We start from the raw sequence: 17,299 nt of genomic DNA on the forward strand, positions 1-17,299 counted from the left end.
TCCGAGAGACAGCTGGAGGCCAAGAAAAGGCAGGGAGGGGGAGGAACGGGCACGTGCGTGCCTCTTCCGCCTTCTCCCTCGCCCCGTGCCCGAGGAAATGATGCAAAGTGCCACTTCCAGCACGCGTGGCATATGTTCGCCATCACTGCTCTAAATTTTCAGTGCAAGTTGTACATAGGAACCATGTGGCCTGTTGGAAAATGGATGTCCTGATTGTAACATATCTGGCTCAAACAAAATCATATGCAGAATGGACATTCTGTAGAATTTCAGAGTCCTAGAGGTATCCTGGTGTCATGTGGATCACTGTCACAGATTTTGTCATTGGTTAACTAAATAAAAGTGAGTTTAACCCATTACCTTAGGCCAACAATGTAGGAGATAAGGAACCATAATTTCTTGTTTTTGTGGGGGAAACAACATTTATAACAACATTTATAAGAAAAGCAAAATTTTGCTGAAATAAAATATTGAGCTGAAATAGTCAAAACAAAAGTAATTTTAAGAACAAAACTATTTAAAGGCCCAAATTGCTAATGAGAATAAAATTCTCCCAATCGAATGAAGTCTACACTTTCTTCAATTCAAACAAAAATTCCAGATTTGAGACTATGCCCCATGACATAGAAACTGCTGTATAGAGGACAGGTTGCTTTGTAATTGTGTTTCTTCAAGTGGTCATTTGTGATCTCACATATATGAGATGTAGTGTGCCTGCACAGTTCTGGTTGGAGCTTCCAAAGCACTATAATTGGTACTTTTTGGCGGTAGCCCCACCCCTCTCAGCCTTCCTATATAGTGTCCCTCATGCATCTAGGCTCCAAATTCAAAATCCAGAGCAGCAGGACCTTAAAATGAGCCAAGTAACTCAAGAGGGTAAGAAGGGCGGATTGTGTGAGATCACAGATGACCACTTGAAAAAACACAGTTAGAGGTAAGCAACCTGTCCTTCCTCATGATTTACACATGTAGGAGATTAGTGAACTGTTTAACTTGAAGAAGGCAGGTGTGTCACACAATTGAGGCGAATAGGACAGCTTGTTCAAAGGCAACATCTCTTTGAGATCTACTGCTGATCCAATATTGAGAGATGAAAGTGGGACCATGTTGCAGCATGGCACACTATGTGGAAAGGAACACCTGCCAAGAAGGCAGTAGACCTGGAGGCAGATTTTGTGGAGTGGGTCTTGAGATGAGGCTGGGATTCTTTACCCGCCAACTCATAAGCCAAGTGAGTGGCAGAAGAAACCCTCTTAGAGGATCTTGAGGTGAGATCTGCTTTCCCAGCTGGGAGGTAGTGTAGCAGATAAAAGACGTTTGGTTTTACGAAAGGGGGCCATCCTGTCTATGCAGAAGGCAAGGGTCCTATGGACATCCAGAGAGTGGAGAGACCTTTCTAGGTCAGAAGATGGGTCTTGAATGAAATCAGGCAGAATGATGTTTTAATTGAGGTGAAACTGAGATACAACTTTAGGAAAGAAAGTAATGTCCCGGCAAATAACCACTTTGTATTTGTGGAACCTGATGTAGAGTGGATCAGAGCGGAGGGCACAGAGTTTCCTGACCCTCCTGGCCAAGGTGATTACCACCAGGAAGGCTGGAGCCCGAGGAGCCTGAGATCGGTGGTAGTCATGGGTTCAAAGGGGCTCTTAGAAAAAAGAGCCAATACAAACTGTAAGTTCCACAATGGAAAGGGTGGAGTAACAGGTGGATGGAAGGTTCTAGTAACTTTTGAGGAAAGTCTTGATGGCCTCATTGGAAATGACATGAGATAATAGTAATAATAGTAATAGTAATAGTAATAGTAATAGTAATAATAATAATAATAATAATAATAATAATAATTTATTTCCCGCCTCTCCCTATGAATCGAGGCGCGTTACAAGAACAGCTTGTCTCGGAACTGGTGCTGGAGTCTCCCAGACTTCTTGTTCTGGGGGACCTCAACATCCTTTTCGAGGCTGGCTCACAAGATCTGATAGGTGCAGCTCGGTAGTTCATGGCTTCCATGATGGCCATGGGCCTGTCCCAGTTAGTTTCGGGTCCAACGCATTGCGCAGGTAATACGCTTGATGTGGTCTTTAGTACGGATTGGGATAGTCCGTGGGCAGAGGCATGTAGTACCTCTGCTCTATCATGGACGGACCATTTACTGGTCGAGGTCTGACTTAAGGCAACTACCCTAATCCCCCCCCCGGGGGTGGAGGACCTATTAGGATGGTCCACCCTCAAAGGCTGATGGAACCCAAAAGGTTCCAAGAAGTCTTAGAGGGGTTTATGGTTGGATCTGACGGCGATTCTGTTGATGCCCTGACCAACATCTGGGATAACGATCTCTCCAGGGCTATACACAGTATCGCTCCTAAGCGTCCTTTCTGGCCCGCTTCCAATAAGAAACCCTGGTATACGGAAGATCTCCGGGAAATGAAGCGGGCCGCGCAACGACTAGAGCGCAGCTGGCAGAGACACCAGCGCTTATCCGACAAGACACTCCATCAGGCTCTTTTGAAGTTCTATGGAGTGGCAATAGGTGCAGCAAAGAATTCTTTCTATGCTGCACGTATTGCGTCTGCAGAGTCACATCCAGCAGAGCTGTTCAGGGTTGTGAGGGAGCTGACTCAGCTTCCTCCCACTCTGAACCCTATTTTAGAAAAAAACTAAGGCCTGCTGTGACGATTTTAACAACTTCTTCGCAGATAAAATCTCTCGAATAAGGGCTGATCTCGATGCTGGCATTTCAACAGAAACAATAGAAGAGGTATCCAGAGCTTCCGTGGACTCCATTAAACTGGATCATTTTGAGTTTGTTCATACCGATGAAGTGGAAAAGCTTCTTGGAAGTGTTAGGAGGATGACGTGCTCTCTCGATCCCTGTCCTTCTTGGCTGACTGCCCAGGGTGGTGATGCTGTGACATCATTATTACAATGTATAATTAATGCATCATTCAGGCAGGGAAAATTTCCATCTAGTTTAAAATTAGCAATAGTTAAACCTTTGCTTAAGAAACCCTCCCTAGACTCCCTGGTAAGGAATAACTACAGACCGGTCTCATTATTGCCACTTTTAGGTAAGGTGATCAAGAAAGCAGCCGCCTTCCAACTCCAAGCAGTTTTGGATGAAACTGATTATCTGGACCCATTTCAAACTGGCTTCAGAACAGGATACGGAGTTGATACTGCCATGGTTGCCTTAGTCGATGATCTCTGTCTGGGCATTGACAGGGGAAGTGTGACCTTGTTGGTGCTCTTGGACATCTCAGTGGCTTTCGATACCATTGACCATGGTATCCTTCTGGAACGCCTGAGGGAGCTGGGCATCGGAGGCACTGCGCTCCAGTGGTTCCGATCCTACCTCTCGGGCAGATTCCAGATGGTGCAGTTGGGGGACACTTGCTCCTCTAAGAGGGAACTCACATCTGGTGTCCCTCAGGGAGCTATTCTGTCCCCCACTTTGTTTAACATTTACATGAAACCACTGGGAGAGATCATCCGGAGACATGGGGCGTGGTGTTATCAGTATGCTGATGACACCCAAATATGCTTCTCTGTGCCCCCGACTGATTCAGTGACTAAGGATGGCGTCTCTCCTCTGAATGCCTGTCTGGAGTCGGTAATGGGCTGGATGAGCGAAAACAAATTCAGTTTGAATCCAGAGAAAACGGAAGTACTGGTGATAGGTTCCCCAGGCCCGGGGAAGGAAGTTTATCCACCTGTCCTGAATGGGGTCACACTTCCCCTGAAGGACGAAGTTCGCAGTCTAGGAGTACTTCTGGACTCGTCTCTGCAGTTGACATCTCAAGTAGATGCGACGGTCAGAGGTGCTTGCTATCAACTTCGGTTGATAACGCCAGCTGCGACCCTACCTGGGCCAAAGAGACCTTGAAACTGTGGTACATGCTCTGGTAACCTCTCGCTTAGATTTCTGTAATTGTCATGCCCAGCCTGGAGGATGGCTCGGAGGACTCAGAGGATGAGCAAGAGCCCCTGGGACTTGAACCTGTAATGGAGGAGCCAGAGGCTGGCCCTAGCTCTGCTGGAGCAGAGTCTATGGCCCCTACAGAGGTTCAGCAGTTAAGTTTGCCTGGTGCTGAGGCTGTGGACATGGAGGAGGATCTGGGCAGTGTGCCTATCTTCAAGGAGCGTCGAGCAGAAAGAGAGGGCCTTCGAAGATCACGGAGGCTATATCACAAGTGTGTTCGTAATCAGACACAGCTGAAGGCCGGCTCCTTGCCTTCTTAAGCACCTGGAGCATGTGTGGATCTTTGCCAGTGGATATCTGACTCTTTTAGAGAAGAGATTCTGTCTCTGGCTCCTTTGGCTCCTTGCCTTCTAGCTTATCCTGACAACCCGGAAACCTTGACCTTGGACTGCTTATTCGACCTGCCTCTCTGATACCCTGAACCTCAGACTGTCTGACAATTCTCTTGGTAATCCCTTTTGGTAGAGCTATTGTGAATTTCCTGGACTGAGTAGCTTACCTTGACTTTGCTGTTCGGGGAGGGGTTTGTTTGTTGGAGAACTAGCTGTCTTATCAGCCTTTTGGCTGCTTTCCCGGACAGTAATGCACTCTACATGGGGCAACCCTTGTACCAAGCCCGGAAGCTTCAGCTAGTACAAAACATGGCAGCCAGATTGGTCACTGGTGTTTCCAGGTTTGACCACATAACACCTATTCTGAAAGATCTGCACTGGCTGCCTATTCGCTTCCAGGCACAATACAAGGTGTTGGTTATTACCTATAAAGCTCTACATGGCTTGGGCTCGAGTTATTTGAGGGACCGCTTCTCCCCATATAATCCGTCCCGCACACTCAGAAGAACCGGGAAGAACTTGCTAGAAATTCCATCATCTAAATACACTACTACATCCCAGAGTGCCTTATCAGTAGCAGCCCCAAAAATCTGGAACAGTCTTCCTGAGGAACTCGGCCTGATCACCCCTCTAGAAACATTAAAAAAGAGGCTAAAAACTTTCCTCTTCTGTCAAGCCTTCCCCTCTGGAAAATGAACTAGTGTACTTTGATGCCATCAACTTCCTGAATCACCCTTTTGAATGATTGTTTTAGATTTGTATATTGTATTGTGTTATTGGTTTTATCTATTTTATGATATGTTTGTAACTGGTTTTAAATTTTGTGTATACCGCTTTGATCTTTTGGAAAAGCGGTATAAAAATAAAATTTATTATTATTATTATTATTATCATTAATAATAATAATAATAAAATATATAATACGTATAAAACCATTTCTACATAATCCCCTACCCCCAACCCCCTTCCCTACCTTAAAAACAAATTAGAAATATAAATGACAACAATATAAAATACTAATTAAAATTAGTTGAGATAGACATATTTGAGGTGAGACATCTTTTGGGGCAGACAGGAGCCCCCGATATCAGTGGAAGGGGAGGTTAATCTGGAAAGGTCTGCCAGAAGAGATCCATCTTAACAGCCTTTTAAAAGGCTTCAAGAGTAATAATTTGATGGATCTTCTCCAGCAGGTCATTCTATAGCCCAGGAGCGGCAGAAGAAAAGGCCCTCTGGGTTTCCTTGGCTGCAGCAAGTTATTCTCAGAGGACCTGAGTGTGTGGGGTGGATTATATGAAGGAAGGCTCCTGCAAGTAAGCTGGACCCAAGCTATGTATGGCTTTAAAGGTTATAACCAATACCTTGTATGGTGCCTGGAAACTAATTGGTAGCCAGTGAAGAGATTTTAGGACAGGCGTTATATGGTCAGCTCTGGATTTACAAGTGACCAGTCTGGCTGCCATATTTTGCACCAGCTGAAGTTTCCGAACTTGGCACAAGGGTAGCCCCATGTAGAGTGCATTGTAGAAATCGAGCTGAGAAGTTACCAGTGCATGTACCACCGTTTCTAGGTCCCCTGGCTCCAGGAAGGGTCGCAGCTGGCGTATCAGCCGAAGCTGATAGCAAGTGCTTCTGGACGTCGCATCTATCTGTGCTGGCAACTGGAGTGATGAATCCAGGAGCACCAGTCCTTCAGGGGACGTATGACTCCATCCAAAACTGGTTGATATATCTCCATCCTCAGATTAGGGGTCTCTATGCTGAGTATCTCCGTCTTGTCAGGTTTCAGTTTGAGTCTGTTTTTCCTCATCCAGTCCATTTCCACCTTAAGACATTCATTCAGAGGAACGATGCCATCTTTAGTCACTGCAGCAGACCGAGACATGGAGAAACATATCTGCATATTGATAACACCCCGCCCCATGTCTCCAGATGGTCTCACCCAGCAGCTTCATGTAAATATTAAATAGCATAGGATAAAGAATGGTGCCCTGCGGGACATCAAATTTTAACTCCCTTTTAGAAGAGCAACTGTCTCCCAGCATCACCATCTGAAATCTGCCTGAGAGACAGGAATGGAACCACTGGAACCACTGCAATGCAGTGCCCCCAATTCCCAACTCTCCCAAGCATTCCAGAAGTGTGACCTTGTTGGTGGTCTTGGTTGATGGTATCAAAGGCTGCTGAGAGGTCCAAGAGCACCAACAAGGCCACATTTCCCCTGTCGATGTCCAGACGGAGATCTTCGACTAAGGCGACCATAGCAGTCTCAACTCCATATCCTGTCCTAAAGCCAGTTTGAAATGGATCTAGATTATCCATTTCCTCCAAGAGTGCTTGAAGTTGAATGGCTACAGCCCTCTCGATCACTTTGCTCAGGAATGGTAAAAGAGAGACCGGCCTGTAGTTGTTTTTGTCCAGGGGGTATAGGGAAAGCTTTTTCAAATATAGTTTTACCACTGCCTCTTTTAAGGTAGGTGGAAAATTGCCCTCCCTGAAAGATACATTAATTATGCAACTTAGAAGCATCTTAGTTGTTTCTCTTCACTGGATGGCCAGCCATGAGGGGCAAGGATTGAGAGAGCATGTAGTCTTTTTCATACTCCCAAGAAGCTTGTCCACATCATTGGTACTCACAGACTCAAATTGATCCATTATAATATTGATCATGGAGTTGCTGGACACCTCTCCTGTCACTTCTGCAGCAATGCCAGAGGCCAAGTCAGCTCTTATCTAATAATTTTATCTGTGAAGTGGTTGTTTAATGCGTCACAGCAGGCTAAGGTTGAAGGGTAGCAATTAACTGAAAAAAGTTAAAGTCCTTTGTCAGCCAATGAGAAAAAAAACCCAAAAGATTAGACATTGAAGTCGTATGTTGGGGAAGGGATCTCTGTTGTAAGAAGGTAGAGAAGGTCTTCCATTTGTAGTTATACGAGCAGATCAAGGATGCAACAAGCCTTGTCTCAATGTAGTTTCGCGATGACCTTTGTTATCAGAGGGAATGGAGGAAAGATATAGAGCAAAGGGTCATTTCAGTTCAAGAGGAAGGCATCTCTTAGGTTCCTTTTTCCCAAAGGGAGCTTGGAGCAGAAGAGGTCACACTGACGATTCAGAGGAGAGGTGAAGAGATCTATGTCTGGAAATCCCCAGTTGGATGTGCCCAGGAAGTGGATTGAGGTTGGGAGGACTTCTCACTTGATAAACCAGCTCCAGAGGTGGCAAGCAAGTCTGAGACGTGGAAAAGACCTTGTTGCACCTTGTTTGTTTATGTAGTAAACCACTGTCATGTTGTCAGAGGCAATAAGAATAGGATGGTTCTTGACAACATTCTCAAATGTTTTGAGAGAGCTGATGACCACCAGCATCTCTAGAATGTCGATGTGGAGCCTAAATTTCTGGGTTGACCAAAGTCCTTGGGTCAATATTCCATTTATATGATCACCCCAGCCTTGGAGGGAAGCGCATGTTGTCAAAGAGAGGCAAGGTCAGAAGTAAGAAGGGCATACCCTTGTAAGGGTTGTTTAATAAGCACCACCAGTCTAGGGATTGACATACCAAGCCTGGTACCATGAGGAATTTTGTTGCAGGATAGGCGACGTGATAAAAGAAATGAAGGAACCAGGACCGTAGGAACGCCTGCAAAGTCTGACATGCAGCGTTACCGCTGTCGTCAATGCCATGTATCCTAGCTAGGTTTGTATGGCCCTGGCTTGGAGTCATCTGGACCTTCAAGAATAAGAAGCCAGTTGAGAGATCTTTTGAACTTTGAGGATGGGGAGATAGGCAGTTTGAGTTGTGGAGTCTACGAGAGCTCCAATGAGGGTGATGGATTGGGATGGAGTGAGACAGATTTGTCAAGATTGAGAATGATTCCGAGTGAATGGAGGAGGTCAAGGCAGATGTGGATATTGTGACAGAGTTGTGACCTGGAGTGGGCGACCATCAGCTAGTTGTCTATGTATTGGAAAAGGGTGGCTCCCTGATGCCAGAGAAATGTTGCCATGAGCGACATTCATTTTGTGAAGACTCATGGGGCTGTGCAGAGTCCTAATGGAAGGCCTGTGAACTGAAAAGGGACTGAGTCCAACATGAAGGAGAGGTACCTTTGGTGGGATGGATGGATTGAAATGTGAAAGTAAGCATCCTTCAGGTGAAAGGTGGTAAGCCAGTCAGAGCTAGGATGTTGTGAAGAGATGTCATCTGAAATTGCTTTGGGCATATGTGACAATTGAGGTCCCTGAGGGCTAAGATTGAATGGAAACTCGCATGTTTTTTTTCCACAAGGAAGTAGTGGGAATAGAACCCGAGATGAGCAAGATGAGAGGGAACCATTTGTATGGCCCCTTTTGATAATAGGTTGCAGATTTCAAAACTGCTTGTGATGAAGTGGAAAGACGAATGGAACCAGTGGGAGTTAGAGATTGGATATCTATATCATTCAACTCTTGAACATGCAAGAGTTGGAGATGTTGGCAGTCCATGTGGAGTGGAACCATTGAAACCTGTCAAGAAAGTGGCGAGTGGAACCAAAGTTGTCAAAGATAGAATTCTGCTTTACCCTGAGGTTTCTTACAAAAGGAGCTCTGTCTGGATTTCTGATTGTAGGAAGAGCAGTTTTGAGGAGGTTGATATGAAGCCTTTGTTGTTTTGGAAAGGAGGAGGTAGAAGGAGATTGTTCTTGATGTGGACAGAGTTCACTGTCAATATCAACCTTGTCTTGAACATCGATTAGTTGTGTTCTACTGGTCAATCAAATGTATTGTTTTACAATATTAGATGAGTAATTATAGCAATGCAATTCACCACTGAAAAGATCTCTCTTTGCTCTTGGAACATGAAGTAATTGTTATTAGCAATTTAAATGGCAAGCTTGTACCAACTCTATGTCCAGGCTGAAAGTACAGATATTTCATGTATCACAACACTGTAAATTGATTCTTCGGAAATTAGCAAAATCTATGAAGTTGGTCCACATCTCTCACTGAGTCGTTTTGGGGGAGGGGTTTTTATGAATATGTTTTCTAGATTGACACAAACAGAAGTAAAACTTAACAGAATGACAACAACCCTACACAGCTCTAATTAGCCTAGGACATAATCTTTCACACTTCGTAGTGCAGCATTTGTTTATAGTGATGGAAACCAATGCAGAATACAAATACTGTGACACTCAAATTAGAGGGTAAAAAAACCTTTCATTCAGGACAGGACTACACAAGCCCTGTTCTCACCACAATTGTGTTTGTCAATGCAAACATTATAATAGCCATTATCACATATCTTTGCAATTGCATGACTGGGGCAGCTGATGCTATCTTCCTAACTAGCCCTTAATCCTGCCTCCCTATCCCTATATCCTACCCAGTATGCCTTTTAAAGAATGTAAAAAACTTTTTCATGCAATTCCAGAACTGTGCTACTGTGATTTAAAGAGTTTTTTTTAAGAAAAAAAAATATAAATAAATAAAACAAAGGCAATCAGCCTGCTTAGGAATAGCTAGAGGGAGAGGAGGCAAAGGAGGAGAGAAGGAGACCTCTGGATTCTGGAAGCGGTGGATCGGGGCCGAGGCCATCACAGAGCTCTGTGGAACCCTTTCCCCTGCTCTGGGTTGGGTAGCCCCCTGAGGTTGCAGGGCCCATGCTGGTGCCCCTGGTCCACCATAGGCTATTCGTCCCATTGGGGTTCCTCCCGTGCCATCAGTCAATTGTCTCTCAGCATTCCTTGTCACTCTGTGGGCCGGTTGTCCCACCGCAATCCTCACTAGTACGTCTGCTACCTCAGTCAGGTGGTCCCACAGATCGCTCCTCTGCTGGTTCCTGTTGCTGCTCAATGTCCCAGTCCTCCTCATCTTGGGGATTCACATTTATTGGGTTCACCACTGCAGCATCCCAGCCTGACATTCTCCTTTCCTGGGGCCACTCCCTGCGCTGGGTGGTTGTTGGCCTTTGGAACTTCTCGTCCTCCCCCTTGTAGCTCAGCAGGTTTTGCTAGGCTTCCTCCCAGTGCCAGTCCTCCATTACTGCATTCCCCTCATCATCTTCCCCTTCTGTGTTAGCATTTCATCTCCCTTCAGGAAGAAGATCATCCCTGTTTCACAGCTCAGATCCATAGCAGGATGATTGGAGTCATAAAACTACAACTCCTTTCCATCGCTGGCCATCTGCCCCTCCTGTTTGTGTCCTAGGCTTGGATTTAACATAATTGATATCCCCTTCTCAATAGCCAACATACTATACCATGTTAAATCCCCATATCACCATGCCCTAATATCTTCATCCCCTAATATCATCATATCATCATGCCAGCATGACAGAACCATGCATATGGATTCTAACAGCAAGGACATGCATGACTGAGCAGTCAAAAGGGATGTCTTAATCACATTTGGGGAATACTGCAGCTATGGGTCAGAGGCATTGTCATGCAATAAAAATTGCCCAAACTGCATTTTTTGGGTCTAATTACAGTTTAAAACCTGCATGTAGCAATCTCCTCAGATTTCAACAGAAAAGATAGGGAAAGGCAACAAAGAGCAGAAGAAGACAGATAGATCATAAGACACAGAAAAGGACTTGCCTGCTTTTGAGATCCACTCCATGTAGCCATTGAGCTCACGTTCAATCTGCTGCTGCCTTCTCAGCTTCAAAAATGCTCGGCGATTCTCTACCCGCTCTCTTTCTTTGGCAAATTCCCTATAGATAAAACACACACACACACACACACAAAACAAGGACAGACAAGGCTCTATATTACACTGTCTTGATCGCAAGAAAGAAAAGCCAAGTCATGGATCAGGTAGAGGTTCACACAGTGGATGTATTCAGATGTAACAATAACCAGGATTTCTACAGAATTCAGGTTTATTGGTTTGATGAAGGCAACATGTGGATGCATGCTAACAGATTGCTCCTGCTGCAAATGGAAACAGGTAAACCAACATTGTTTTCTGTGACATTTGAAACTGGCAATCTGGTTTGACTCTCCCCCAAGAAACCAGGGAAGAATAAAACCAGAAAACAAACAGTAGAATATTTTTCTGGTTTGCTGAAGGACAGATAAACCGGACTGTCAAGTTCACAATAAACAAAGTATGGAAGAAAGATCCTAGATTTATTTATCTGCTCATGCATAAAGCAAAAGCAATCAGTCAGGGTTCTCCTGCACATTCCCTTCTTCTTTGCGGTCTCTGAGAATCACACAAAAGGGTTATTCTGTGCCTGCGCAGCAATTTCAGATCCTACTGGAATCACTAGGGAAGACTTTTTGGAAGTAGCTCTGCCCATCCTCTATAGAGGTTCGGTGTCTTCCCATCCTTTCTCAGTTCCTTTTGTCTGCTGCATGAGCAGCACAGGGAATCTCGCTTGGAATTCACTCCTTCCTTCACTTTCACTTTCGCTGTTGCCCTCCGTCGCCATGCCTGGCTGAGGTTGTCTGACCTGACACTCCAGGTCAGACTGGCCATTGAAGAGCTCCCCTTTGATGCTTTGGAACTTTTCCATAAGGACACCAGTGAGAAGCTGGACTTCAAAAACAAAATGAGGAACACTGCATGTAAATATGATATGTCCTCTTCGACGACTCCACAGTCTCCTCACCCATACCAACACCATTCTGGATGGCAAAGACCTTCCTATCCCCCAACCAGGGTAGGCCCAATCAGCCTTCTGATTTCCAACAACAGCACTTTCCCTCCCAACAACAATCCTCATCCTCGGGAAAATGCCAGTCAAAATCCAAATATAAGCAGCCCTTCCAAAAGAAGGATGCTGACCAAGGCAAATGGTGCTTCTGAAGTTTTCCAGTGCACTTCGTCCCGTTACCCCCATTGGGGAACACCTGGCCCATTTTTACCACTCTTGGGCCACCATTACCTCTGACTCTTGGGTGCTCAAAATTGTCTGGAGGGGCTATGCCTTTGAGCTTCAACATCTTCCCCCAACGGGTAACACTGTGTCCACTCCCCCTTTAGACACCCTTCTTGACAAAGTGTGCTCTCTTTGCACCAAAGGGGCAATTGAGCCTGTGCTCCCTTCTCAAATCCGAGACTGCTTTTTCTCCAGATATTTCATTGTCTCCAAACCTAACGGAGGCCTCCGCCCCATTCTGGACCTGCATCTTTTGAACTCTTTCATCCGTTATAAGCGTTTCCATATGATAACTCTCGCTTCCATCTTGCCCCTATTACAGGACAAAGATTAGTTCTCCACTTTGGACCTTTGGGACACTTATTTACACATCAGCATCCAAGGAGACCACCGAAATCTCCTTGCCTTTTCTGTCGGTCCCGACTCCTTTCGCTACCATGTTTTGCCTTTTGGACTTTCCACGGCTCCGAGGATGTTCACCAAGTGCACGGCAGTCATGGCAGCATTCCTTCGCCAGCAGAACATCTTCATCTTTCCACCCTTCGACGATTGGTTGTTCGTTGCTCCAAACAGACACATGCTCTCCGAACACTTCAGCTATGCTCTCTCTCTCCTTCAAGCCTTGGGATTCATGGTCAACCCAGAAAAATCCACTCTCTGTCTCACCCAAATAATGCAATTCATAGATGCCATGTTAAATGGTGTAGAGAGTATATCTTCCCCACAAAAGATTCATGAACCTCAAGTCTTCAATTCAGTGCTGCCTCGCTTCCAGAGGCATCAGGGCGAAAACAGCTTAAGTAGCGCTGGGACACATGGCACCCACAACAAACATCACTACGTGGGCCCGGCTCCATATGCGCCCCTTCCAATCCTGGTTTCTCTCCGTCTTCAATCCAGCCTATGACCATCCACAGAAATGGATCACCATCCCGAGGCTGGTGGCTTGCTCCCTCCTTTGGTGGCTCGTCCCATGGAACGCCTGTGTGGGCATGGCCTTCCTGCCTCCCCAGCCTCAGGTCACGCTCATTACAGATGCTTCCACCACCGGAAGGGGAGCCCACTGCAACAACCAATCTGTCAACGGAAGATGGTCTCCAGCAGAGCACCGCTACAATATCAATGCCCTCAAAATGTTAGTGGTCCGGAAGGCCCTGAAGTCTTTTGAAACCTTGCTTCAAAACCAGGTGGTCTTGCTCCTCACTGACAATACGATGGTGATATATGACATCAACAAACAAGGAGGCACCAGATCTTCCACCCTCCTCGATCTCTGTCCCCAGGCACATCGTTCTACAAGCCATCTACCTCGTGAGGAGAACGAACTTGCAGACAGACTCAACAGAGCTCCAGACTCCTGTCATGAGTGGCAACTCAATCCTCACGTCATACATCATTTGTTCTCCCTCTGGGGAACTCCGGACATCAACTTGTTTGCCTCCCACCTGAACTTCCAATGCAGTCAGTTCTGCTCCAGGACTCCATCTGACCAGTCATTGGGAGACGCCTTCCTCTTCCACTGGTTGGACAAAATGGTCTATGCATTTCCTCCCTTCCCTCTCATCATAAAGGTGACATCCAAGCCCCGAACAGACCACTTGAATGCGATCCTTGTCACCCCTTGGTGGCCAAGACAACTGTGGCTCGCTCCTACACATCTCCAAAACCCAGTTTTGGCCTTTGCCTCTCCGTCCCAACCTTCTGATCCTCCACAACGGTCAGGATCATCACGTGGACATCAAGACTCTCCATCTCGTGGCTTGGAGGATTCTGCCTTGAATTGTCTCTCAGCTCCGGTTAGCAAAGTAATCTTGGCCTCCCATAAGCCTTCCACTCAGTGTTCCTACTTCCTCAAGTGGAACAATTTTTTCCCCTTCCTGACTGACAGGGGCCTATTCTCCTTGGAGATTGATGTCCCCATTGTCCTTGAGTCTCAACTTCCTCTCCAGGTCCGGCCCCTCCATCTCCTCCTTCAGATGCTACCTCACGGCAATTGTGCCCGCTTTGTTTTCTGGCCACCCCTCTTTTTTGTCAACCCTCCAATAAAGAAATTTTTCAAGGGTCTCAACAATCTCAAGCCCCCAACTGCCGCCCTGGCTCCACCTTGGGACCTTCAACCTGTCTACAGCTCCCTTCGAACCTCTCGCTCCCTGTAACCTTAGGCTCCTCACCTGGAAGATAGCATTTCTGGTCGCACTGATCTCTGCACGCCAGGTCAGTGAAATCTGTGCCCTCCGTACTGACTCTCCCTACCTCAAATTTTTTAAGAATAAGGTTGTCCTTAGACTGGACATTTCCTTTCTGCCAAAGATAGTTTCTATCTTCCATCTCAACCAAGACATTGTTCTCCCAATGCGTGCCCCAAACCCGTCCACCGACACCAAGTGTCGACTGCACTCTCTCGATGTCAGACAGGCTTTGGCTTTCTACCTCAATAGGACTTTGGTCTCGAGGCATTCTTGACAGCTTTTCGTCTGTTACTCTGTCCCTAAATGAGGATTGCCTGTTACCCCTCAACGTTTCTCCAAGTGGGTGACCTCCACTTTGTTACGAACTTCTTGGGAAGACTTCCCCTGCTCGAATTTGAGCCCATTCAACCAGGTAGCCACTTCCTCTGCCTTCTTGTCCAGCATCCCCTTGGAGGACATTTGTAAGGCTGCAGTCTGGTCACAAACACTCACCTTTATCAAGCATTACAGACTTGATACCAGTCACCGCCATGAGGCAGCCTTTGGCAGAGATGTGCTTCTTTCTACAATTCACTGAGGTTAGTTGACAACTGTTAATGACACAAACTCACACTGTTTTTCTGGTTTAATAGCTGTATTTGTTGCCAGGACATGCCCTCCTCTGGGTGACATTCAGCTTGTCAGTCTAACCCATTTGTGTGATTAGCAGAGACCATGAAGAAGAAGGACAGGGTTCTTTCCTGTAACTGTAGTTCTTCAAGTGGTCATCTGCGAATCCACACAAATCCCGCCCATCCTCCCCTCTGTCGTGTCTTGCACTTTCTTCCTTGTCTGCTGTTTTGGTGGACTGTTTGAACAGAGAAAGGGCAGGAAGACACCGAGCCTATACAGAGGGTGGGTGGAACTACCACCAAAAAGTCTTCCCTAGTGATTCCAGTAGGATCTGAAATTATTGCGCAGGTGCAGAATAACTCATTTGTGTGGATTCGCAGATGACCACTCGAAGAACTACAGTTACAGATAAGCAACCTGTCTTTCTCCAGAGAAACAGAATCAGACAACACTGAGGCTTCTTATTCTGTGTAAATGAAGTCCCTTACTGAGTATACAAAAAATAAAAGCAGGAATGAATCCAGAAGTCATGGTTTGCAACTGCTAAGAAACATCACTTTTGGGGGGTAAAACAGCAAACAACAGATGCATGCTTTGTTTGTTAGCCTCTGTTTAGGATGCATATGCTAGATACTTACCCAGAAAGCACCCCCAGGACAAGGTTGAGCATAAAAAAGGATCCAATGATGATGAGGGGGATGAAATATAGCCAATTCCAAGCACTCCCTGAGGCATCATTGCTCTGTAGGAAGAAGATAGAGAGGATGAAATCATAGGATGCCAAAGTCATGAAGTGTATTTTACATGGCAAGCATTAACTTACTCCAAATAGACCTTAAAGTAAGGATTTTGACACTAGCTTCACAATAAGCTAGCTCAGGAATGGACACGTGCAAACAACCTATCTGAGAGTCAGCCAGCCAACCACCAGCCAACCAGTTTGCTCTTCCACTTATCTACTGGTATGCTATCTGCTGATACCATGAAAAAGTAGGAGAAACCAACCCTTTCCACTGGCACTTGTAGAGTGGAAGAAATCAACTATTCACATCTTGATCCTTTACTTCAAAAGACAATAGTAACTTCCAGCTCCTAAACCAAATCTATACCTCAAGGAAAACATACTGCTGTGCCTCCTATGTTTTCAGGTACAGGAATCCCTTTCATGAGAACAGAAGACTCTTTGGACTACAAAATAGACTGTCCCCTATTCCAACCCTTCCAGAATTGGACACATTATTCCAGATGAGGTCTGACCAAAGCAGAACAGAGTCTAGACACTACACTTCTATTGATGTAGCCTAGGATCACATTGGCATTTTTAGCTGCTGATCACACTTTTGACTAATGTTCAGTTTGTGGTCTACTAAGACTCTCAGATCCCTTTTGCATGCATTGGTGTCAAGCCAGGTGTCACCCATCCTATATCTGTGCATTTCATTTTTTTCTGCCTAAGTGTAATACCTTACATTTCTCCCTGTAGTTTTAACCCAACTCCCTAATCTGTTAAGATCATTTTGAATTTTGATCCTGTTCCCTCCCAATTTGGTCTCATTTGATAAGCATGGCCTCTATTCCATCATCCAAGTCACTGACAAAGATGTTGAACAGTACTGGACCTAGGACAGAATCCTGTGGCACCCCACTTGCTGCATCTCTCCAAAATGAAGAGAGGCCATTGGTGAGCACCCTTTGGGTTCAATTGGTCAAGCAACTATAGATCTACCTAACAATAGCAATGTCTAGCCCACATTTTATAAGCTTTTTTGCAAGAATATCATGAGGGACCTTCTCAAAGCCCTTACGGAAATCAAGATACACTACATCCACAGCATTCTCTGTGGGGAAAGAGCACAAAAATTGCTATTACAGATGTTTGGAAAAAAGATTCTTTAGATGAACAGAAACAAGCAGTAAGAACTGAAATTTCTCCTTAGTGATTAATTCCACAGAAACTGAACTGATGGTGTGCAACTCCATTTTCTTGTATGGATTTACTTATGAGCATAATATAAGGGATTCATACAACCACACTAAAATGAAATAAACTGAGGGTTGATTTGGATCTGTTCTGTCAACTCTTAAAGGACTCAGGACAGAGAGAGGTCTTCCCTAAACCAGCTACACAATGCTCAGAATTAAAACTGAGCTAAGGCAGAGTACATAGCTCAAGGACAGCACATACTTTACATCTGGAAAGTCCCAAATCCCAACAGCTGTTGATCAGAATAGATAGTAGAGAATGACATGGACAATTGATTCAGCAATCTGATTCAATGTAAAGCTGAGTCTGTTTTCAGGGGGGAAACTGCAAGGCTTTG

The 17,299-nt window shown here is 45.4% G+C and overlaps 1 protein-coding gene across 13 annotated transcripts in view; it reads right to left on the reverse strand.

The window, feature by feature from the left end:
• CACNA1A (calcium voltage-gated channel subunit alpha1 A) overlaps positions 1-17,299 on the reverse strand; it is a 461,089-nt gene that overhangs the window by 204,176 nt on the left and 239,614 nt on the right. For all 13 annotated transcript variants that reach the window (XM_042448340.1, XM_042448338.1, XM_042448344.1 and 10 more), the window contains exons 9-10: positions 15,617-15,720; positions 10,889-11,004 (exon numbers count right to left, since the gene is read on the reverse strand). In XM_042448340.1, coding sequence (XP_042304274.1) covers positions 10,889-11,004; positions 15,617-15,720 — 220 coding nt within the window. The remainder of the gene's footprint in view (positions 1-10,888; positions 11,005-15,616; positions 15,721-17,299) is intronic.

This window comes from Sceloporus undulatus, chromosome 2 (genome assembly GCF_019175285.1).
Source record: "Sceloporus undulatus isolate JIND9_A2432 ecotype Alabama chromosome 2, SceUnd_v1.1, whole genome shotgun sequence".
Lineage (NCBI taxonomy): Eukaryota > Metazoa > Chordata > Lepidosauria > Squamata > Phrynosomatidae > Sceloporus > Sceloporus undulatus.